Genomic DNA, 24,283 nt, shown 5'->3' with positions numbered 1-24,283 from the left:
TTTTCGCCATAGTATAGTATGCGTTTTTGCCATTTTTCAACATGCTAAATTATGACATTTTGGGACTTTTTTGGCCTTTGTTTCCACTTTGTATAGTATTATGCTTCTCTACGAGCTATAATATGTCATTTTCAGCCATTTTTGGGACGGGTCAAATTTTGACATTTTTCGCCATAGTATAGTATGCGATTTTTCTCCATTTTTTCAACATGCTAAATTATGACATTTTTTTACTTTTTTGGCCTTTGTTTCCACTTTGTATAGTATTATGCTTCTCTACGAGCTAAAATATGTCATTTTCAGCCATTTTTGGGACGGGTCAAAAGTTGACATTTTTCGCCATAGTATAGTATGCGATTTTTTTTGCCATTTTTTCAACATGCTGAATTATGAAGTTTTTTGACTTTTCTGGCCTTTGTTTCCACTTTGTATAGTATTATGCTTCTCACTGAGCTATAATATGTCATTTTCAGCCATTTTTGGGACGGGTCAAATTTTGACATTTTTCGCCATAGTATAGTATGTGATTTTTTGCCATTTTTTCAACATGCTAAATTATGAAGTTTTTTGACTTTTCTGGCGTTTGTTTCCACTTTGTATAGTATTATGCTTCTCTACGAGCTAAAATATGTCATTTTCAGCCATTTTTGGGACGGGTCAAATTTTGACATTTTTCGCCATAGTATAGTATGCGATTTTTTGCCATTTTTTCAACATGCTAAATTATGACATTTTGGGACCTTTTTGGCCTTTCTTTCCACTTTGTATAGTATTATGCTTCTCTACAAGCTATAATATGTCATTTTCAGCCATTTTTGGGACGGGTCAAATTTTGACATTTTTCGCCATAGTATAGTATGCGATTTTTTGCCATTTTTTCAACATGCTAAATTATGACATTTTGGGACCTTTTTGGCCTTTCTTTCCACTTTGTATAGTATTATGCTTCTCTACGAGCTATAATATGTCATTTTCAGCCATTTTTGGGACGGGTCAAATTTTGACATTTTTCGCCATAGTATAGTATGCGATTTTTTGCCATTTTTTCAACATGCTAAATTATGAAGTTTTTTGACTTTTCTGGCCTTTGTTTCCACTTTGTATAGTATTATGCTTCTCTACGAGCTATAATATGTCATTTTCAGCCATTTTTGGGACGGGTCAAATTTTGACATTTTTCGCCATAGTATAGTATGCGATTTTTTGCCATTTTTTCAACATGCTAAATTATGAAGTTTTTTGACTTTTCTGGCGTTTGTTTCCACTTTGTATAGTATTATGCTTCTCTACGAGCTAAAATATGTCATTTTCAGCCATTTTTGGGACGGGTCAAATTTTGACATTTTTCGCCATAGTATAGTATGCGATTTTTTTCCATTTTTTCAACATGCTAAATTATGACATTTTGGGACTTTTTTGGCCTTTGTTTCCACTTTGTATAGTATTATGCTTCTCTACGAGCTATAATATGTCATTTTCAGCCATTTTTGGGACGGGTCAAATTTTGACATTTTTCGCCATAGTATAGTATGCGATTTTTCTCCATTTTTTCAACATGCTAAATTATGAAGTTTTTTGACTTTTCTGGCCTTTGTTTCCACTTTGGTTAGTATTATGCTTCTCTACGAGCTATAATATGTCATTTTCAGCAATTTTGGGACGGGTCAAATTTTGACATTTTTCGCCATAGTATAGTATGCGATTTTTTGCCATTTTTTCAACATGCTAAATTATGAAGTTTTTTGACTTTTCTGGCCTTTGTTTCCACTTTGTATAGTATTATGCTTCTCTACGAGCTAAAATATGTCATTTTCAGCCATTTTTGGGACGGGTCAAAAGTTGACATTTTTCGCCATAGTATAGTATGCGATTTTTTGCCATTTTTTCAACATGCTAAATTATGACATTTTGGGACATTTTTGGCCTTTGTTTCCACTTTGTATAGTATTATGCTTCTCTACGAGCTATAATATGTCATTTTCAGCCATTTTTGGGACGGGTCAAAAGTTGACATTTTTCGCCATAGTATAGTATGCGATATTTTGCCATTTTTTCAACATGCTAAATTATGACATTTTGGGACTTTTTTGGCCTTTGTTTCCACTTTGTATAGTATTATGCTTCTCTACGAGCTAAAACATGTCATTTTCAGCCATTTTTGGGACGGGTCAAATTTTGACATTTTTCGCCATAGTATAGTATGTGATTTTTTACCATTTTTTCAACATGCTAAATTATGACATTTTTTTTACTTTTCTGGCCTTTGTTTCCACTTTGTATAGTATTATGCTTCTCTACAAGCTACAATATGGCGAAAAATGTCAAATTTTGACCCGTCCCAAAAATGGCTGAAAATGACATATTATATAGCTTGTAGAGTAGGATAATACTATACAAAGTGGAAACAAAGGCTAGAAAAGTTTTTAAAATGTCAAATTTTGACCCGTCCCAAAAATGGCTGAAAACAACATATTATAAAAGGTATTGTCTGTTGTTTCCAGCCATTTTTGGGACATGCTAAATTATGGCATTTTGGGCCTTTTTTTCAACATTGTATGCCATGACGCAACTCTACAGGCTATCATCTGTCGTTTTCAGCCATTTTTGGGACATTTTTCACCATACTACTCTATGTGGTTTTTGGCCAATTTTTCAACATGCTAAATTATGGCATTTTTGTCCTTTTTTTCAACATTGTTTGCCATGATGCTAATATACAGGTCTGTCGTTTTTCTGCCATTTTTGGGACGTCAACATTTTCAAATTTTTCGCCATACTATACTATGCAGTTTTTGGCCATCTTTTCCACATGCAATATTATGAGGTTTTGGGTAGTTTGCTGCCCTTTTTTCGACATGCTATATAATGGCGCGTCTCTGCGAGCTATCATACGTGTTTTTTTGTTTTGTTTTGTGGGGTTTTTTTGTTTTTATTGTTTTTTGGGGATTTTTTCCCTTTATTGATAGAACAGCTGTAGAATGACAGGAAATGTGGGGGAGAGAGAGGGGGGGATGGAACCTGGGCCGCAGCATAGGCCTCGTTACATGGGGCATATTTGGGAGCATATTTTTTCAACGACAAAGTATACTGACATTTTTAGAATTTATATAATGTTAAACGTGTAATAGTATCATATGTTGTCCAAAAAGGATAAAAATGCCACAGTTTAGTATGTCATTCAAAAATGTATGTCAAATCATTATATATATATATATCATCAGTATCATCATATATATCAGTTTTTAACTGACTTTCTATGTCTTTCATGGACATTTCCTATTTCCTATAATTTAATCTTTTTTTGAAAGATATCATTTAAAAAATTAAAAACTTCATAGTATAGTATCCTATTCAAAAATAATAAAAACATCACAAAAGCATGTCATTCAAAAATTTATAAAATATGGTATTTAGTGTCTCAAAAAAATTATAAAAAATTCATACCAAAGTGTCATTCAAAAAATGAAAAAAAAACATAGTATCCCTTTCGGAAAATGACAAAAACTCCATTGCATAGTAGGTTATCTAAGATCACATTAAATTAAATGGTGTATGTTGTGTATAATTGCATTTTAAAAAATCATAGCATAGTATATTATAAAAATAGCATATCAATGTTATGATAAAGTATAAATAAAGTATAAGATAAAGTAAAAATAGCGTAAAAACATCACTGTATGTCATTCAATTAAGCACAAAAAAGTGATGGTATAGTTTGCCATCCACAACACCTCAAAAATGTTGCTGTAATATGTCCTGCAAAATATCATGTAAAAAAAAAAAAAAAAAATCACAGAATGGTATGTTGTCCAAATTACCACAAAAATGTATCGTGTAGCGTGTCATCCAACAAAAAAAAAAAGGTCCTAGTATAATATGTCTTTCTAAATATCACTGAAAGGTCATGGTATTCTTGGTAACAATAAGACACAGTACAGTATAAACAATAATTGTAAGCTCCACATCATTTTGTAAAATTTTGCATTTACACAGCATTTAACTTTGTTCAAGTTACATGCTTTGCTTCCAGTTCCAATAATCAAATCTTTAATGTTTTGTTTGTTTAGTATCTTTGACCCAGGTTAGTGTTGCTGCAAGTTGTGATTTGACCCATTAAAAAAAGCTTGTGCAAGCAGTTCAATGACAGCTCTAGACCAGGATAACAAGTTTTACCTTCTTAAGAATGTAAACTTACTAAAAACACTGACTGTGCCTTCACAGTGGCGAAGCATTAATAAACTTCTACCCTTCGGCTCCTTAAGAGCTTAAATCCCCACTAGTACTAAGGATTCCTATTGTGTTTAAATAACAGTAATTACAGCTGCCACTGTTCTGGATGAGTGATGGTCAAGTCAAAGAAAACGGATAACATGACTCTGCAGTGATTAACACTTTTATCAAAAAATGTACAGTTAACCCAATGAGCAAAAAAGCAAGCAGCACCACCATAACAAATACCCCCATAAACAGTTCAGCATTGCTCTTCCTATAAGGAGAGGATTGCCTGATAAATATACATAGCAGTAAGATAACCTCCACCTGCAATTACACCGAAACAGAAATCTCGACCGTTGATTATTTTGAAATAGTATCATATAATCAGTGTGTCCTGGTGCAGGTCGAATGAAGTACATTTCAAAGATGAGCGACACAAAGGTTAATTCCATGTCATTTCGCGTAGAGTATCGCACTTCTGAACAGAAAATGCGGGCCATAACTCTATTGCCACTTCAGTGGCACCTTCAACCATTCCTACTTAACAGTGTAAGGCAGAAAATGAGCCAAAGAGACTGAAGCAGAGCGAGAATGTGCTTTAACAGGATAAAATGATTTACAGGTATGAGATTCCCATTAGAGTGTGCTAATTGTTTCCACACCATTAGTGACAGTTATCTAATGAAGGATATTTAACCAGGCGCTGTAGTATATCACACAGCTCCTCTCGGTTTAGATGGGAGAGGCAGTGGACCCCAGAGTTTGTGCCCTTTCCACCTGCACCACCTCACTCGCATGCAGATCATTGGGCCAATTCTACAGGACATCCCAACAAAAGCAAACATTTGTTGTCTTTTTTTTTTTCATTAACACTTTCAGCAGATTTACAAAAGGCTACACAACTTGTAAAAACACAAGCATACATTTGCAACTAGAAAAAAAAGGCACAGATTAATCAATTTAAGGCCAATTGGGTCCAAATAGGCAGAGTAAAAGCAATACATTTAAAACAATGTAAAATACAGTAGATCATCTAAGCGAGCCTGATCGCTTTGCAGCAGGAACAGAAGAATGATTCAGCTATAAAAAAGGATTTTTTTTACGTGCTGTGGGGATTTTTACATCAACCGTCTTAACACATGTAAGATCTCAAAGAAATGCAAAAAATGACTAAAGTATAAACTATGCAGGACTTTCCTAAAAAATGTTAAGACTCATATATAAGTCATCCATCTCAATCAACATCTATGACTCAACAGAAATGTGTGTCTAGGTGAGGTCAGAGCTTGATAAAAAAGGCAGAGACCAGGTGCCAGACCATAAACAGCCGGCACCAAAGAGATACGGCACAGAAAAAAAAACCCTCAAAAACAGCGAGGAGTTTTTACAATCTACAGTCCTGTATAGCATACCTTAAGGTTAGAACATTTTCCTGTTTTTTTGGTCCAATTTTGTTTAACATCAGCAAGTCTAAACGTAACGGCTCAGCTCTTTAGAGCCTGCAGCAAAAAAGTTTTGGAACAAAAACAAAGCAAGCATTCGGCCGGAGAGAAGCGGCTGTGAGCGCCTCCTCCAAATGTCAATCTCAAAAACAGAGTCGATGCTCAAAAACAATGTGAAATTTCAGAAACGGGAACAACATTGAGAACTGTTATAATGCTTTAAACACCATGAAGAATAATTGAACTGTGCGTACGTAAAAATGGCCGCAGAACGTCAGGTCCAGGATCAGCACCATAACGCTTCAGTTGCTGCTCTCTTCCAGCTCCTTTTTCAAGCTGTAATAAAGATAACCTCAGTGTTAAAAACAGACATTTCCGTCTAAAAATATAGAGAACAAAACACTTTTACAAATGTCCCAGTCACCTTTTAAGGTAGGCGTGCACATTATCATATCCATGATATTTAGCCAGGTACACCAACACTCCGGTAGCACAGCGACCTTCTCGGGCCCGACAAAAGCTGCAGTTACAAATCCCTCTGCATGGCGGGCAATGCCACTCCTTACAGGAACAATCATTAAAAAGTCAAACACACACATACACACACACACACACACAATAGATTTTAAATACAACCCTGTATGTTTATGTACTCACTGGATTCAGCAGAGCATCTCGGACCTCCTCTCCATAGCGGTTACGGAGACAGGGGCCACAGAACTGGCCCCTGACACCAACACACTCTGGATTACGGCAGTTGGTTTTGGTGTCAACTGTTTTCTGGCGGCACTGGTGGCATGTGGATCCCTGGGAAAAAAAAGAAAAGAAAAAAAGGTTATCTTTAAGCAAAGAGCTTAACAAGCAAATGCTGAAATCTTCACAGTGAGTGTGGGACCTACAGTGGAGCTGTTGTAGACTTTCTCCCGCACGTTGAAGCAGATGCGCTCAAGCTCTGCCTCTGTGATCTCATCCACGGGCCGCACTACATGAGGGATGGCCTTGGTACCATTGAAGGAACGGCGACGGGGCTGCACGGGAGGTAAATGCAGTTAATGCCGGTTCTGTATATGAGGAGAAGACGACGCAGAGTAATAAGTGACAAAACACGCAGACTGTTTCAGATGTGACTTACCGGCTCATCGTCTTCCTCATAGTAGCGGCTTTTGCGAACCAGGCAGAACTTGTCCTCAGGCTCTTCCTCTGGAGTCGGGCTGGGGGGTCCGTCCACCAGTGTGCGGGACCGCGTGTGGGGTCGAGACACACGCTCCGGGTTTCTCCTAAGAGTTCTTGGAGTTCCTGTGGATCGCCGAGGTGCCTGTCGAGGCTGAGGAAATTGTAGTAGTATTAATATAGAACGGTGATTGAGAGAGCTGCAAAGATTAGTTAAGTGAAAAAACAAAATTACCAACTATTTTGATAATCCACCAATGGTTTCAGTCATTTTTTAAAGAGAAAAATGTCAAATATTTGCTAGTTTTAGCCCCTTTAAAGTGAGAATGTGCTTCTTTTTTTTGTCATTTGTGATAGTAAATTACTTCAATGTTGTAAATGTATGTATGTAAACTTTGTCATTTGATGTGTCATGTTAGCTCTGGGGAATTATGATTAGAATTTCACACAAATTTTGGATATTCAGTGGACTGAAAAAGGTTATGATTAATCGTGAAAATGATTTAATTACCGTAGTGGATGCGGACATTGCCATCCGTCTTGGGAAGAGTCCGGGTACTTTGTTCAGCTCCGCCATGAGTTTTGCAAGCTTATATAAATTCAAAAAATGAATAAAAAAATTATGATCAGATGAGAGGCACAATAAAAATGGACACTGTTCTTGTTAAAATTTAGTTCATAAATGCTGGAAGTAATTAATGTGAAATAAACAGAAAATTGTACCATTTCTTTGTTCTCTTTAATATTCAGGGCTCTCTTGCTCATGAAGTTCTCCTCTTCCTCAGAGTCGGAGTCCTCCACTTTAGGCTGGGGGAGTGGTTCGGACGCAGGCCTCTTCTTGCCCGTCTTCTTGGCGGGGAATGTCATGGCAACCTTCAGGACAGCGGACCTGCGACCACGTTTAGGAGACTCTACTTTCTGAAAAAAGAAATCAGAATGAATGATTAGAGGGATTTTTTGTGACGTTCTGATATATGTTGCATTAGTATTTCTCCTAAAATCTTACCATGGCTTTCATCTGACTGTTGATCACACTCTCCTCGAACCCGCTGCACGTGTCCTCCTCTGATGAAGCCTGAAACACTGTCAGTTTCCTGGGTGTCCTCCTAGTCTGTCTTAAGCCGCTCCTCTAAAACACAGATACAATATTTAGTTGCAGACGTTGTTGCAAAAACACCAAAACTGGCTAGCAATAGGATGGCTTTTAGAGATTTTATCTTTACCGTATTTGCAAACCCTCCGTCAGAGCCAAAGCTATCACAGCTGTCATCTGAGGATGAAGAGGAGGTCTCCATGGGAACCAGAGGGACACTGCGAAAGCTCCTCAAGTTCATCCTGGTGCATGGAGGCTGGGCTGCCAGTTTCTGTAAAACATAACAGTTAAGTTTAGAAATCATGAGCTTCCTTATAACCAGGAGGGTTTCTGTGTCTATAAACTTAATTGTTAGCCTGCCAATCGAGGACACCAGCGCACAAAATTGATACCATTGACCTCTGAGCTGCACGAATACCTGAGTGTTAAAAACAGATTGTGATATAAATATATGCACATAGTTAACATTTGGATTTCTGCAAATGAACGTACTTGCTAATGTTCGAAGGGTTTGTGGTAGGTAGGCAGGGCTACAATTAATGACTATGGCCGGGGGAATTCATCAACATAATCCATCACAGAAATACATCGATCTGCAAAACATGCACCAGCATGTCACAACAAAGTACGCTGTGTTAAAGTATGGATTTCTAAGAGATTATTTACTAATTATATAATTATATTGTCTACAAAATAGCAGAAAATATTAATAAAAATGTCTAAACCACAAACAAACATGTTCAGAACCCAAATATTTCAGTGTAACACTTAGATCAAACCAGGAAATATTAATTAGAAGAAAAAGCTAAAATCGGATATTTTTTATTTTAAAAAGAAAATTGAATTTTGATTTTCTATCAGTGGACTTATCGACTAATTGACTAAGACTAAAGTTTAAGGTCTTATGGTTATGAGACACACCCCTGATGGCAAACCAAGCAAACTGACATTAAATGGCTCCTGCATATTATCAATACAACGGATATGGATTTCAGTCATGGTATATTAACAAGTTAAGATTAAAGCCCTTTTTGTAAATTAACTTCAGTTACTAAATGAGATGTAAAAAAAAAATATTTTCACTAACGAATTGAAGTTTACCTTGACTGGTTTTGTGTCTTAAAACTATCAATTTGATCCGAGACAATCATTTTTAACTTCCTGGATAAACTTCAGTTAACCGTTAACTTTAACCATTAGAGGAAAAAGTGGGATTTCACTGGTAACCTAAAAGTTACAAAATGGTCCTAACAGGATCGAGAACATAAATGTCGCTGCTAATGGAGGAAGTTACGAAAAGTGTTGGCTGTTTTTCTTACCTTGGAGCGGGTGGCTGGCATTTTTCTTTTAATAATCGTTGCACAAACACGGAGACGAGTAAACACGCCGTGCAGCAGCTCTGCAGTGAACAATGCAGAGCGCGCCGCTGTAGCTTGTTCACTTTCTGTTCATTTCCCGCGCCACCGGAAAGTCCTGGAAGGTGTATAAAACGCAGTGAAGTATTTTAATAACATAAAAAAACTTTCTTTGCAAAATAAGATGTTAATTTTTCAACATAAATTCGCTGTTAATATTTAAAATTGTATTTGGTGTTTGTCTTAATAAATAAGCGTCACGAACGTATGAATTGATGAGGGTTTTGGGACACGAGAGCAGTGTATCTTCCATGTATTGTGCCTTGGCGCGAGTTTTTTTATTTGTGAATTTGCATGCAAGGCGGGTAAAATGTTGAGCAACTCTGCAACTATTAATTAGGTCAAGCTTTTTAAAAAGCCATGTAGTTTTGAGACTCAAGTGCAGCAGTGATTTTCCCATTATAGCATTAATGAAATATGACACAATGATTTAATAAAATGTGAGTATTTTAGCCACACTTTATGTGGGTCATAGTGGATGAATGGATTAAAAGAGGGGCATTTAATGGCTAAAGAAACAGGAATATATGAGAATTTAATTTAATAAAGTGTAATAAATGGGAATAAGAAAAGATGGCACTTAACACTGAAAATAAAAATTAGATAAGACAAAAACAGGATGATGCCAACAGGAAGTGGATATGAAGTATGAACATAAAAACAAGGGTGGGGCACATGAGACTAAAAGGTTTGCACTAGTAAAATGTACTCATGCTATATCTTATTTGCCCTACTATATTACAATGTTAATGTTATGCTGTTATGCTGTACATCATCATCGTACATCATCATCATTATATTAATATATAGACAAACACTGAGTAATATTACTTTATAACATTATTGGTCTGGTGTATGCTGTTTCTATCATAAACTAGGCCTATCTATACCTTGCTAACATTGGTGCTTCTAATCACATCCAGCCACTGTCATGTTTGCTTTGTCATTTTTTGTCTGTATTACTCACATTACATACTTAACATATATATTTTTAAAATTCTTAATATTTTACATATTAGTGTTAAACATTTTATAATAATGCATTTTTTTCATACCACTTATTTCTGTTTTCTTATGATTTCTTATGCTTTGCATCATAGCGAAAGTAACATCAATGTTTAAATCAACAACAATCTAGTATTTCTGATGCTTGTTCTAATTGCTCTTCTAACCTCTCCCTTATAATTTCTGTAATTATTTAGATATTCATAATCTTTCTTATTTTTTAAATATTTTTAACTTTCTCTGTACTTATGTTCTTTTGCTGCTGCAACAACCAAATTTTCCTGCTGTGGATTAATAAAGGCATATCTCATCTTATCTTGTATGACCATTCTTGTCATTATCATCATCATAATCATCATCATTCTATATCTCTGTGCCAAACGTACTCCAAACAAAGACAGACATTAATGAGGCAACTCAGAAAGTATAGATTTGGAGAAATGTTAATATTTTCTTAGTTATGGATATTAAAAAGGTTTACTTGATTTCTTCAGAGAAAGCAGGCTGATAAATAAATTGCAATCTGCTATTTAATGGAAGAAAGAAAGTAAATAATGGGGACTGAATTGTCCAATTTTATAATAATAATAAATCATTTATATCAATCTGACAGGAGCCAGTTTCTAAAAAATAAAACCTTATGTTCGTACATATATACATCATCAATATCAGTGTAATTCTTTTACCACAAGCAGTTCATTTTTGTATGCAGACATAATTCTAATGTAAAACCTTTCCAGCTCATGACATGTCAAGAGGCTGTCAGTTCATGTGTGTCCCACATTAAGATCTTCCACCAGCTCCAGCTCCACGCCCTCCCCTGCCCCCTCTCCTCGGTCGACCTCTGACTTGTTTATTGTCCTGACGTGGTAATCTTTTCTGTCGCTCCACTTTGATCCACCCTCCTTCACTGGCTTTGGCCCCATCTTTTTCCTCGCTGGGGCTTTCTGTCACAGACAATATACCTGGTATCATGGAGGGGCGGTTCTGTGGTGTGACACTGTAACTGTTGGACCGTGGCCTCCCTGGCTGTCGTGAGGTTTTGCTGGTTTTATTATGAATATAGTTACCTCTAGTATTGGTCCATGCGTGCCCCCTACCCTGCCCCTCTCCCACAGTTAATGTGTTACCAAAATAGCGGTTTCTGCGGTGATCTTGCACCACTCCGGCACTGAGTGGGCGCTCCCGTTCCCTCTCTGAGGTGCTCTCTGACGTGGTGCTGGAGGGGCTGCTGCCCTTTGACCCAAGATGAAGCGAGGAGAGTTTGGCCGACAGGCTGGTAGTTGGCGAAGAGCTCCGTGAGTCATTCCAAGGCGATACACGAACGCGGTTTGGAGAGCGGCGCACAGCTGCAGCATAAGAAAACCCCTGGCTCTCATGTGCAGACAGGAACTGAGGCAGAGTGCAGGCGTCAGAGCTAGTGAAGGCAGTCAGAGGAGCAGTCGTCTTCAGGGATTTCTGGGTCATCAGCTGCCTCTGCCTTACGTTGTGCATCCATGTGGGATCAATGCCTAAACAGGAAGATATGCATTGATAAAAATAGAAGCAAAGTCCGTGTTTAACACTGTTAAATATATTTAAATTTAGGTAATTTAACAGCAACTATGTTTATTTGTCGAAGATTTAAAACTGTTACTTTGGCACTCTAAATACACACAATAAATAAAACAATTACCAGAGTTAGACTTGTCCATGGGGCTGTAGTCAATGTTAGCCGGTGTTGTTTCGATGACCAGCTCCACGGTTTTGATCTCATCTTGTCCCCCACTGTGACTCCACGTCACTGGGCTGCTGTATCTGGTAGACTTTGGTGACTTGACATCATTCTTAAATGTGAGGTCAAGAGAAAAGGAAAATAGGCTATTTCAGCAAACATAAAGACTTTAGAGAGAATTCCACAACATTGGAATTCACCTAAACCACCGAGCACCTGACTATAGATAACAACTTATGCTAACAATTAAAAAGATTGAATACACAATTAGTGAATCCAAGGACCTCTTTTACTCGACCTGGAACCATGTTATGTCTTATCTCAACAAGCGAAATCCCCTCCTAACAACTCAAGGTGAAATATTGTGTGACGACGTGCAACAACATACAGCCCATTATAAACTGATCAGTTACACCCTCTGATACACCATCCATTGACTTTCTTTTTCTTTTATTTTAGTGTTTAATTAGTTGTGTTTTAATTATTCTAATTACCTTGTTTTATTATTATTATTATTATTATTATTATTATTATTATTATTGTCTTTTTTTTTTTCTTTTTCTCCCCTTTATGCTGGGTTTCACTGGGATTTGGAGGATGGGGGAATGGGTTAGAAATTGTATATTTGTTCTATGAAAAAACAAAAAACATACTGTTTTCTTTTGTCTTACCTTGACCTTGTTTTCAGTTTTTGAAAAAAGGTTTAAAAAACAAAAGGAGACTATTAGGTGTCAAAAATATGTACACTTGTTGCACAGGGTTCTGTAAGCGCATTTGATGATTTTTTAAATTGAAAATTTAAATATTTCAAACGGCTAACATTTATATTTGCTTTGTTTTGTAAGAAAAAAAATGACTCACCTCATAGTTGACCGTGTAGTCCACTTTCTGGTTTTGCTGTGTTCCAACGATCCATTTGTCCATCACAAAAGGAGGCTGCATTGCAATGGCATTAATTCATAAAAAGGTGACTATGGCAACCATCCTGTTATGTCAGAAACATAGACAACATTCAGCTTAGAACATGAGTGCTTGTGTGTGTTTCTGACGACACCTTAGTCATCCGCAGGATTTCAACATCCTGCCGGTTGGCATTAAAGATGACATCTTTGATGTAGGTTACTGCGACTTCATCTCCATCAAGTTCCATGTACATTTTCCATTTGCAGTCCTTCAAAGAAAAAGAAAAGATAATGGTGAGATAATGTAGGTCTGGTCTGATGCACTCAGAAACAAACACCTGGTTGTATGGAAAAGTTTATAATTGCAGTATTCTGTGTGGAGAACTTGGTGACTCTTGTATATAAACCAACAGCACAACCTAGAGGTGTTTTGACTGTAGTGGCAAGTTATTGGCCACAAAGCCTCACATCGTGGGGGTAGGACAGAGGACAGAAACGATAACATAAAAATATATTATATATAATAAATTGCAAATGGAGAGAAATGATATCAAATGCAACTTATTTAGAGAACAAATCTAAATGGAATCAGGACCATACTAACGCCACAACATTGTGGTAAAAATTGTCACATTTTGTAAAATTACTGTAACACAAACGACAACAAATGCTTTAATGTAAACATTGTAAATTCCTTGTCAAACATCTGATGTTAGCATCCCCGGTGGGATCCAAGATTAGTTTCTCGGAGAAGGAATCTGGTGGATTTTAAGTGATAAGTGCGAGGAAGGTTTTTCCTCATGAGTTGCTGCATGCGGCACACATCAAATCCTCACTAGGAGGCACAAATCTCAATTCCCCAGCCCTCTTCTCCTGCATACTGAATGCTGACGAAGCAGTAATGATTCTGCCAATCCCCAAAAGCCGGCCACGAAGCCACAGGTCACCGCTTAACCACACAGGGTTCATGGCACAGGCCAATCCATTGTGTAGTGATCACAGAGAAAGACATCAGAGGAGTGGCACTAACACACTCGTCTGAGGAGCCTTCGCCCTCTCCTGCATCGTCCCCAGGGGCTGGAAACAGCTCAAAGGGGAAGCTTCAGCAAGCCTCTGGCTCAGAAACACACCAGTGGCCCCGCGCTGGCCTGGTGTCGGCACTGGACGGTCGCACTGGGGCTCCCAGGTCCATGCTAGTCTAATCACTCCAGCAGAAACAATGTCTGGTAATGATGCCTAGGACCCAAGTGCATCTAATGACAACTCATACATAATTCAGCACCTTTCACTTGGCTGCACGGTGATATCCTCATTAGTAGGGGACCCTCAGTGGCTGTCAGATGGTGGCCGCACAATCGCAGGCCCTCATTTTGTCTTTGAGAAGTGCAGCTGCTTCCATGACATCGCCAGCAAAGAGGGGCGAAGAAAAAAAATGCAGTGCGGGTTTGTTTTATTTAGTGCAAAAAACCTTCCAGTTTGTAAAAACAAGGCTGACACGGAACCTGACACCAGGCAGGGGAAAATAATTAGCTCTCATTTTCTCAGCCTCCTGTTTCCTTCTCCCTGCTGTGTTTTCTACCCACTAAACCACCACATGTCAGAAGAAATGGGAGGCAATTAGCAGGCTCGTTTCAGCCCTGCCGAACACACTGAAAGAGGACTATTTATGATGGGACAATGAACAGCTGAAAGATTAAATAACGTTTGCCTTTTAAAAAGAAAATGACTTCTGGCTAAATGGGCTATTTTTGATTAAATTCAAACAGCAAGTGAAGAGCCACCCTTTCTCCACAGTTTGAGACCTTAACAAAGGGCTGCGAGCAAGTCGAGGTGGATGTGGTACATGGCTGAGAATGAAATGTTTATTTGTCTGGTTTTATGCGTGTCTAGTGATGACTTCAATGGTCAGTGTAAAAGCCGTCATTGTGGATCCTCAGAACAAACACCTTCAGTACAACGAGGCTGATTCAGTCATGGCTAAAACATGATTCTGTACATCTATTTGCAAAAAAATAATTATTAGATGTCATCAATTAAAGGTCCAGGTTATAGAACTTAGGGACATCTTTCGGCAGAAATGGAACATAATTAATAACTATGTTTTCACTAGTTTATGATCATCTGAAAATAAAAATCGCTGTGTTTTCATCAAAGTTTATATCAACATATGGAGCAGGTTCTCGTCCACAGTCGGCAGTGTTGTTTCTACAGTAGCCCAAAACAGGCAAATCAAACACTAGCTAGTTAGAGCCATTTGCGCTGTTGCGTCAGCCACCATAGTTCTCCTACACATTTGGCACACCGGAGAAGTTTCAGTTCTGCATCCTCACCGTTTAAGTATGGCTTCTAAGTAGGCTTAGTGTACCTGGGACAAACACTGAATGAAATAGGAGAGATTAACTAGTTGCACTGCATCCAGTGTTCTTAATGTCTGATGCGATTTGTAGCATTTGTAGTATGGTTTTGTTGTGTGGTTAAATTTTTAAAATTTTAAAACTTGTTTTAAAATTAAATAAATAATGATTTTCGTGTTGCTGGTTTAAAAATACTTAAATGGCTAAATTTTGAAAAATGCTATTTACACGATATTTAAATTAAATGTGGGAGACAACAAATAGTGTATCTGCTGATAGTAATATTTCAGTATTTCAAGAGGAAATGCTTTTATTTTGACATGCAAGAAAGTGACCTTTTGAGCATTGTTGTCACGAGCTTTAACACTGATATAAGCAGCAACTGAGATTAAGAAGTCCATTTGTTTACCTTTTTTATTTTTAAACTGTAGCACATTTGACAGTGTATTGTTTCATTTGAATGACACCTGTTTTTGTCACTATTGGAAGCTACCGCTACACTACATGCGAAACCATTTTTGTCCTGGGACATAATACAAATTTCAGGGTTGGTTTTTTTTTCGGACAGTAAAATGAAATCTTCACCTTTTGATGCCACTTAATCCTACAAGCTGGACCTTTAACAATCAAAATGCATACAGCATTTGTTAGATTATCCTCAATTTTTGGTAGTTACCTTTCACAGAATGAACGATGAACTATATTTGACGCTTACAGCCATAGCATATGCTGCTCTTGATGCAATCAGCGTGTGTGTGTGTGTGTGCTTGTCTACAGTCTACAGTATGAGATTTTCATGGTATGCCAACCTTGTCAGAAAATATTGTGGTTTCATGGTATCAGGGTATTTCATAAATATTATTATTGTTATCATTATTATCAGTTAAATTGGTTATGTGTAAAATGTCTCCCTTTGAAAATAATTAAAATAAAGGTGAGATTCAGTCTAGTTGCACTTTAAAAAAAAAAAAAAAGATAACCCTCAATTTTCACACTATGGTATAGCTTGAAAACGGACTACTACTGCAACCTCACGTGTCATTACAAACTTACAGACTTCCCAGTTCCTGGTTTCCAGTGGTACCCAAACACCAGCTCCAGATTTATGATTTTATTCCTCTCCACTTCTTTTTCCACCTCATCCTGGGAAGAAAAGGAAGTAAAGGTACCAAATATTCACTGAAAACGAAAAAACAGAAACAACTCTTCCTGAAGATAAAGAATAAACTTTCATACCTTCAGCAGAGGTGGGAAGTGGACTAACCCAAGGTAATCGTTCGTTAGCTTTTCAATTTCAAACTGCCAAAGAGAAAAAAAGTGAGATTCACTGTAATTTCAAATATCAATGAGCACAAATCTCATGCTGTAAATTAAATATGAGATAAAAGAAATTAGACAGATGTGTTGAAAGATTAAGTGTGCCATGCCTTGAGGTGCATAGCGTGACCTTTGGACTTCACCCCCATGTCCCGCATGTCATTCTCTGTCAGCAACAGCAACCTCTTTCCAGTGATATGATTTTCTTTAAATAGGTCTGCATACAGTTGCATGCCACACGTGCCCTCCCCTGAGATAAAAAAAAAGGATACACCCCATTTTTAAACAACAGATCACAAATAAAGAGGCTGAAGAAGCCAAAGTTGGAGTAAAGATAAAGTAATTGGACAAACCTGCGCCAAACATTTGCTGCATCCAGAAATACTACAGGAATGAAATGGTAATATATTTGTTTTAATGACATGAAAATCAAATTTAATAAATTAGTTATGAGGCAAATACAAGGTACTGACCACATGCTCCTCTGTCCATGTGTAGATGTCAAGGGTGGGCAGCAACTGCATGAAACACAAAACAAACAGAAGTAACAGCAGCAGAAATTTGGTGGATACAGACAGTGTGAAAGGTGTGTGTTCAGATTTTAAAGTAAATATCACAAGACTTAAGTAAATGTTATTAAAATGGAAAATAGCCATGTTTTTCGTGTCTGCAAAGCCATTACTTTTCCGGTTATTGTGCTGTGCCATTAAGACAACTTCTCTCTAATGGTCTATATCACACCAAAATGTCCATCTGACTGATCTAACGTGATCTGTTTGAATGATAAATCATTTATTGCTCATTAAATGAAATCAGGCAGAAACGTGCCAGCCAAAATAAAGATTTCATCATTGTGATCATGAGACTGGTGTGTAATGACAGAAATAATGCAATGGAAAATTGGAGGAAAGATGACTAAATGAATGAGTAATCCCCCATTCACTGTCTTCTTCCCACGACATCTGATAACAGCTCAGATTATGAGCTGAATGCCGCTCTCAATAGACAGTCGCTGCCATACATTTCAGTGCAGCCCGCCGCCTCATAAAGCCACTCAGCCCTGCAGCGTTTTCCGCCTCCTCCAGTGCCGCGGTTCGGAAGTAAACAGATTCAGAAACACTCTGCCGCTGCCAAAAGTCTCATTGGAGTAACTTAACATCACTTTTCAAGCAGCATATTGTATTTCACAAAAATGTGTTGCGGAGCTTCGTTCTCAAAGCACTATCTCAAATTCCAAACGGGAGTTTTTGTGTTTATTTGTGTGGGATCTGCAGGAGGAATAAAGACTTGGGTTTAGTTCACACAATTCTGCCCCCATGTGGACTGAGTAGATGATGGGTAATCAGACCATGAATACCGGGAGTTATTCATATCGCAAGAAACAGCTCAACCAAGATACCTAGTGGAGCAATATATTTTACAATCTTATTAAAATGATACAAGTCACGCTCTGTTCTGTCTTCAGTCATAAAAGGTTTGGTAATAATAGCAGTAATACAACATCATTATCACGAAACAGAGTTAACAGAAACGGATTTATTGACACAACAGTGAAGGAAAACAAGTCACATCAAGAAGCTGCTGGTCGTATGATCTCGGGGAAAGCTCCAGGAGATGCGTGTGTAGGCTGAATGTTTCTGAAGTGTCTGGATTTCACACAGGGAAATGTAAATATTGCTAGTGTGTTAATTGTTATGTCTGCTCTAAGTGTGTGTGTGTGTGAGGCTTGATGGCGCAGCGGTACAAGCAATGTTTGAATGGGAATATTAGCTCATGGCAGGACTCTAACAAGCAACAACACAGGAACACAGAGGATTACATCCTCAGGAGACTGACTGATGATAACAAGCCAAGGGGACAATTTAATGGGCTATGCTCAAGGAAGCATGTCCTTCCCCCAGATGAAGCCTAATACCTAACTGAACACTAATGCTAATACAGTTCTCTCTACTGTTAAGTGCAGGAATGGAGGATAATATTCAGTTGGACCATATGATGTGTTACTGTATGTAAAATGTGTCTGCAGAAGGAAATAATTCTATATTTGGTAACAATCTTTGGCTTGTGAATGCGGCCTTTTCCTGCAGAAACGTGTTATTATTAAAGGAGTAATGTGTTGCATTTAGTGGCATCTAGAAGTGAGCACTGCAGTTTGCAACCAGCTGAAACTTCTCTCCTGTGCCAAGCCGGAACTCCCTGTTAAGATTCCTTCAATGTTTATTGTTCAGAGGGTTTTTTAACAAGAGCCGAATTATCTGCAGAGGTCTCCTCCTCTCCAAAACAAACAAACCTGGTGATTTAAACCTGTAAAACCACTGAACAAAACAGCTTCATGTTAAAAATCAGTGTTTCTCAGACACTGTTTGGCACGTCAGGGAATGGCAGCTGCATGCTTTTGTGTGCTCAACTTTTATTTCTGAGAACTAAGACTTTCAGGAAGTTTTTAGCGGGAATCGAAATCCACAGAGGTCTCTTTATCCCCTAAACAAACGGACGCTGTGATTAAAACCAGTTCAAACACTGAATAAATCAGTTTTAAATTTAAAATCTGGGTTTTTCACAACCTGCTTGTCTCAGAGGGACAGATGCAAAAACAAGAAAATGTTTGGTGGCCACCTGGCACCCTATCAGGGGCCATATTTGGCCCATAGGTAGTGAGTTGCGTATCACTGCCCTAAATTATACACACTGGACCTTTAAATGAAAAACATATTTGCTAAAATCTACTACTTCTGATTGAGGCTGTTTAGTGCCGAGACCTTGTTATTATTACAAATACTTATTCATTTTAAAAATCTTTTTAGGCCTATAAAAGAAGCCTGTCTTGAAAAGTAAAATGTGAAATGAGAGAATGAAGCTGACAGCCACACAGAAAAGTCCCTCTCCTGCTGTTTTGAACCTGGGTCAGTCAGAGGAAAAAACATGTACTTTCTCTTCCTGGTAAGAGACTGCGTCTCAACAACTGCACTCCACCACATCCAGAACAAATTGGCCAATCTTAATGTCAGCAAAATGTCACTTCATCATAAAAGCCTGGCCTTCTCTAAGCAACTGGCTCACGTGGCTCTTTCTTCACAGCATGGCACTATACATCCAGTACATTAGGCATACGGTAAATGACATCCATAATATCCATAGGTGGTGGGCTACAAAAACATATTCTGTAATATTGTTCCATGCTACATTGAGCTATCTCTGAATACAACTTGAACAAATAGTGATTCTGATGTTACTCATGATTATTGTTCAAAATAATCATGACTTAACAAGCAATTCATTACAAAGTAGTGCTTCCACAACACCAATAATGTATTAAGTGACATTACAGTATATGACAGATGCAGCTGGGGCAACACAGAGCGTCGGAGAGCTTCATTCACTGTCGTCAGACCAAGTGAAGCGTCCCATCCCCAGAGTCATGTTGATTTTGTGTCCTTCTCTGACACTGCTCGACACGGAGGAGTTCTGCCTGGCCTGCATGTTGACCTGCATGCCCGAGTGCAGGACAGGCCGGCCAAAGTCCAAGGAAAGCACGTCCTCAAAGCCTTTCATCATCGACTGTAGATTCACCTCCTCGTTACCGGAGGTTGTGATCTGACACGACATCTGTGAACTGTTTGATTCTTCCATCTTAGACTGATAGAATGACTTAGCGCTTATCTTTTTTGCCACAGGTAAGAAGAGCTGAGAGGCAGAGACAGATGGAGAGAGGAGGGATACAGGGGTAAAAGATAAGAGGAGAGGATAGATCAGAAAAGGAAGTAAGTAATCAGTTGCAAACCACAAAATAAGTGTAAATAAGAATAGTGGACTATTTTAACCCCAACCCAAGAAGAAAATTACAGTGGAAAATCTGACGAGTTGATCTTACTTAAAATTTTCATACTGAAGTTGTTAACACTTAGAAAGACTTATTTAATTAAATTTGTCATTTTTAAGTTGCAACAAATTCACAAAATTCAATAAATATAACTAAATTTTAAGTCAACTTAACAATTATATATAATGTTCACATAAATTAGGACTAATAGTTATATTTACTTTTCAAGGCAATTCGTTTCCTAGATTTTTTTTAACTTAAATGGACTTGTCAGATTTTACAGTGTAGCCGGTGAAGTTAAAATAACAGAACTACAGAATAAAGAGGAGAAAAGGAAAAGAAACACCAGAAATGATTTCAGTGTACTTGATTCAAAGGTGTTCACGTTATCTATACTGTAAGCCATGATGGCATTCGATCACGGGTTTTAAGAAAACAAACACGTTTTGTTGACAGAAACACAAAGTGCAAACAAGGAGAACCAGATTTTTTATCTGTTGTGTCTGTTGCATGCAAATAACACAATGCATGAAAACAAAAGTAAACAGCAAAGCTGTGAACTGCAGCTCTGCAACACTCACAATTCAATATGAATTCCAGTGAGAAATGCAGAATTCACTCTGTGCATCATGATTGTTGGGCAACTGTGCACTACACTGCACATAAATGAAGTATTGCCTATAATGTTCTCATAATGTGCTTTTCCCCTTCTCATTTCACAGTTTTTATTTTCATTTCACTGCTTGTCCATTTCCACATCACCTCACAGGATGATCAGGGGAATTCTGTCACTCTCCCAGTGGGACTAAGGAAACACACATGTAACCAGCAGTGTAAAAGTGAGGTGCTGCTGCTATGACCACTTTACAGTTTGTGGCAGCTGTCCTGAGGGTGAAGGTGGACCAAGGTGGAGAGGGGATAATGAGGAACTCACCGGGCTGTTGGACTGTTCAATGAGTTTGCGCTCCCACATCTTTAAACGGCGCTCACGCTCTTTCAGCTCCTGCTCTTTGGTACTCAGATCTCTCTCCAGCTTCTTAAGTCTCTCAAGTGTTGCTTCAATTTCACACCTGCAATACAAAGCAAAAGAGCAATGTCAACATTTCACATTTGTGTTCCATATGTAAAAGACTTATATTATTCAATATTTTTCACTAGAACACTAAAACCAACAATATGTTTTTCAATATTTTCTTGACTTTGGCACTCAGCCCCAAGCCTATTTCTTCCTTATGAAGATGTACATTTTTTTGAGACGCAAATATATATATTTTTTAAAAATCAAACTTGTGTCCTGAAACAAGTGGGCACTGTTGCTTGTGGCCAAAATGTCTCAAAGAGGACTACATTGTGCATTTGTTGGGAACTATTTTCAGTCACGTATTGACACACATTTGGTGCCCTTGACTATCCTTACAGCAGGACAGTGTGTGTTGGTTAAACTACAGCGCTCGCATTTAATAAAATGACAAAGCATGTCATCCAGTCTCCTTTTTGACACTGAGTAAACTGACAACCCATGACTAAGTTTCATGTTATATTCAATGCATAACAATACAGAACAACAGCATAGATTAACCGATGAACTGTATAATTAGCCTAAACAGTGAATGCAATAACTGTAGGAAGTTTGTGTATAACTGGCACTTTGGATGAATTTTAAGCACATTTTTCTGTGTATATTTCATGAGAGATGACCTTCTATGATATTTTTTGGGAACCTTTTGTACAATATTACATACATTTTATTATTTATAATAATCACACATACTTTATATACTTAGACAAAGTAACTTTTTCATTCCCTCTAAGAATATTTTCAATCATGGTCTTTTGTAATGCAGGAGGAGGCTGTTAGGTGAAAGCTCTGTGAATATACAGTAGCCTGTGTTCAGGTCTTCATCGTGCCCTTATCCTGTGAGTTTTGTTTTTAAGTAATAATCAACAAGGCCTTGTGGTTTCCTTGAAGCTTTTGCAACCCCTACTAGGGGTCAGAACAACCAGGTTGAAAACCAGTATATTTAAGAGTCAGGTTGGGAGATGGATGGGTTGCGAAAACTGGACTTTTCCCTGAGACTTTCCACCGGAGAACAGTGATTGAGTGAACTTTGAGTGAACTTTGAGTTATTTTAAGATATGTTGTCACTATGTTTCTTTTTCTAAACCTAACCTCCATAACTTTACATGAAGCATGTAACGCCATCTGTGGGCATTAATTTGTAGGGTGTCATTCGAGCCGCTGTGTGAGGATAGGTGTTTAGGTGGATAGGATAGGTGGTTTTTATGGCTGCATCATTCCATTAAATAGAAATATTTGGCATCTTTTGAAACTTTGGGATTTCCACTAGGATCTGAAATTAAGTCATGTGGGTTTGAGCAACAATGATTGGCTGCATAGCAGTTGTTTGGGTTGAGTAACTCACCAGCAGGTCAGAGGGTTTAATAGGTTACGGAGCTCTAATCTCAAGTTTTGGTCTTTTCATTGGATTTGTTGACAATAAGAAAATGTTAAGTATCACCACAAGCTTTATCCATTAAACCACATAGCGTAAATAATAGTGAAATTAATCAGAGTTAGAGCATTAGGACAGTACACAGTGACACTTCCAAAACAAAACACAAACAAAACTGTAAACAACACCAGAGATGCCCTGCAGTCAGAAGGTGATTAGTCTGCATCTGACGCTTTGAATGCCAAGGACAGGACAATGTCTCATGTTCACTTCACGTTGGGGGAAGTTTGTTTTGCCCAGCAGGTGGGGCTGCACAGTGTGTCGTGGAAATCCATGCTGAGCTTCAGCCCAACAAAAACTTCGTTCTCACACTTTTCTGTTCTTAAACACACGCAGCCTAAGCAGGAAAGCCAGTCCTTACTCCCCCCGGTCCTCCCCCTGAAGCTTCCCACTTCAAACAATTTCCACTCAACACTCAACTTCCCTAATCATTTACTGTGCCTCCCACTTTCCTGACAAACATTTGGGATTTCAAGTCACCCAATGCATCACAGAATTCTCTTTTCTAAGTAGTTCTTATTCTGTCCAAACTGCTCTGATACAGAGTGCAACAGGAGGCATCTGTTTAGTTTTACATGTTTACCTAATGTGACTCAGTCTATATATACTTCTTAGCCAGATAATTCCACATACATTCCACAATACAAGATATGGATTTAGTGGTTGTAAAATAAGCAACCACTGAGTTATTTCATCTGCTTTGACCATTATTCTCTCAGAGCTTGACATTTGGTCTTTGTACAAACAAAGTACAATGCAGTCAACACTAGGACAATGGGTCTGACAAAAGGATAAGTAGTGACTCTCCACTTAAAAACAGCAAACAGTGAGTGTTTACATTCACAGAGTGACGACAGAGGGCAAGGGAGATGACTGAATTGAGGTTTACTGTCTACTCCTCTGCTCACCACATGTTGACTGTTTCTTTTGTTTGTTTATTTGTGTCTCTCTCAGGATGGCTCATAATAACTTTCCTGACTTTTCATCTAGTGCCATTTTCAGGTCAAATTTTCCATTTTTCCAATATTTTGCTTTATGACCAAAGAACATATTAAAATAAAGCCAAAATACCTCATCTTTTTCTCATATTTGCTGAAATTTTCACTTTATTCTTAAAGATGTACATGACACGGCTATTCAGTGAAAAAAAAAATCATGTTCCTCCTCCAAATGGCATTTGCTAAAATGGACCACGGTGCACAAAAAATAACCAATCAGAGACAAAGAGTCTCCGAAGCAGCTGTCTTCTTACACTCCTTCTCATATTATTTTTATTGGCTTCTATTGCTTTTATTCTTTAATTTTCTTAAATTGATTAATTCA

General features: G+C 37.9%; 2 protein-coding genes across 4 annotated transcripts in view; both read right to left on the bottom strand.

The window, feature by feature from the left end:
- Nucleotides 1–4,375: 4,375 nt before the first annotated feature.
- cdca7a (cell division cycle associated 7a) lies at nucleotides 4,376–9,397 on the bottom strand. Of its 2 annotated transcripts, XM_042494836.2 has the most exons (11): nucleotides 9,240–9,397; nucleotides 8,051–8,191; nucleotides 7,834–7,956; nucleotides 7,551–7,745; nucleotides 7,339–7,416; nucleotides 6,790–6,981; nucleotides 6,557–6,685; nucleotides 6,315–6,464; nucleotides 6,082–6,218; nucleotides 5,912–5,993; nucleotides 4,376–5,031 (listed from the first exon to the last, which is right to left on the bottom strand). In XM_042494836.2, the coding sequence occupies exons 1-10, from the start codon at nucleotides 9,258–9,260 to the stop codon at nucleotides 5,960–5,962; spliced, it is 1,200 nt and encodes a 399-aa protein (XP_042350770.2). In that variant the 5' UTR covers nucleotides 9,261–9,397; the 3' UTR covers nucleotides 4,376–5,031; nucleotides 5,912–5,959. The 2 variants fall into 2 exon arrangements, with proteins under 2 accessions (XP_042350770.2, XP_042350769.2); XM_042494835.2 differs by having other exon boundaries at nucleotides 4,376–5,993.
- A 1,156-nt stretch (nucleotides 9,398–10,553) lies between these two features.
- map3k20a (mitogen-activated protein kinase kinase kinase 20a) overlaps nucleotides 10,554–24,283 on the bottom strand; it is a 30,017-nt gene continuing 16,287 nt past the window's right edge. Inside the window, exons 11-20 of one of the 2 annotated variants that reach the window (XM_042494483.2) lie at nucleotides 21,382–21,517; nucleotides 17,101–17,145; nucleotides 16,981–17,011; nucleotides 16,738–16,877; nucleotides 16,547–16,609; nucleotides 16,364–16,453; nucleotides 13,109–13,225; nucleotides 12,916–12,990; nucleotides 12,016–12,166; nucleotides 10,554–11,851 (exon numbers count right to left, since the gene is read on the bottom strand). In XM_042494483.2, the coding sequence (XP_042350417.2) occupies nucleotides 11,124–11,851; nucleotides 12,016–12,166; nucleotides 12,916–12,990; nucleotides 13,109–13,225; nucleotides 16,364–16,453; nucleotides 16,547–16,609; nucleotides 16,738–16,877; nucleotides 16,981–17,011; nucleotides 17,101–17,145; nucleotides 21,382–21,517 (1,576 nt within the window). In that variant the 3' untranslated portion in view covers nucleotides 10,554–11,123. Of the gene's footprint in view, nucleotides 11,852–12,015; nucleotides 12,167–12,915; nucleotides 12,991–13,108; nucleotides 13,226–16,363; nucleotides 16,454–16,546; nucleotides 16,610–16,737; nucleotides 16,878–16,980; nucleotides 17,012–17,100; nucleotides 17,146–18,025; nucleotides 20,312–21,381; nucleotides 21,518–24,283 lie in introns of those variants that run through there. The other variant, XM_088083255.1, reaches the window with a different exon arrangement.

This window comes from Plectropomus leopardus, chromosome 10 (genome assembly GCF_026936395.1).
Source record: "Plectropomus leopardus strain MGB_pleo_1.0 chromosome 10, ASM2693639v1, whole genome shotgun sequence".
In the NCBI taxonomy this organism is placed as follows: Eukaryota; Metazoa; Chordata; class Actinopteri; order Perciformes; family Serranidae; genus Plectropomus; species Plectropomus leopardus.
The sequence above is the reverse complement of the archived record's forward strand: the minus strand, read 5'-3'. Positions and strand labels throughout refer to the sequence as shown.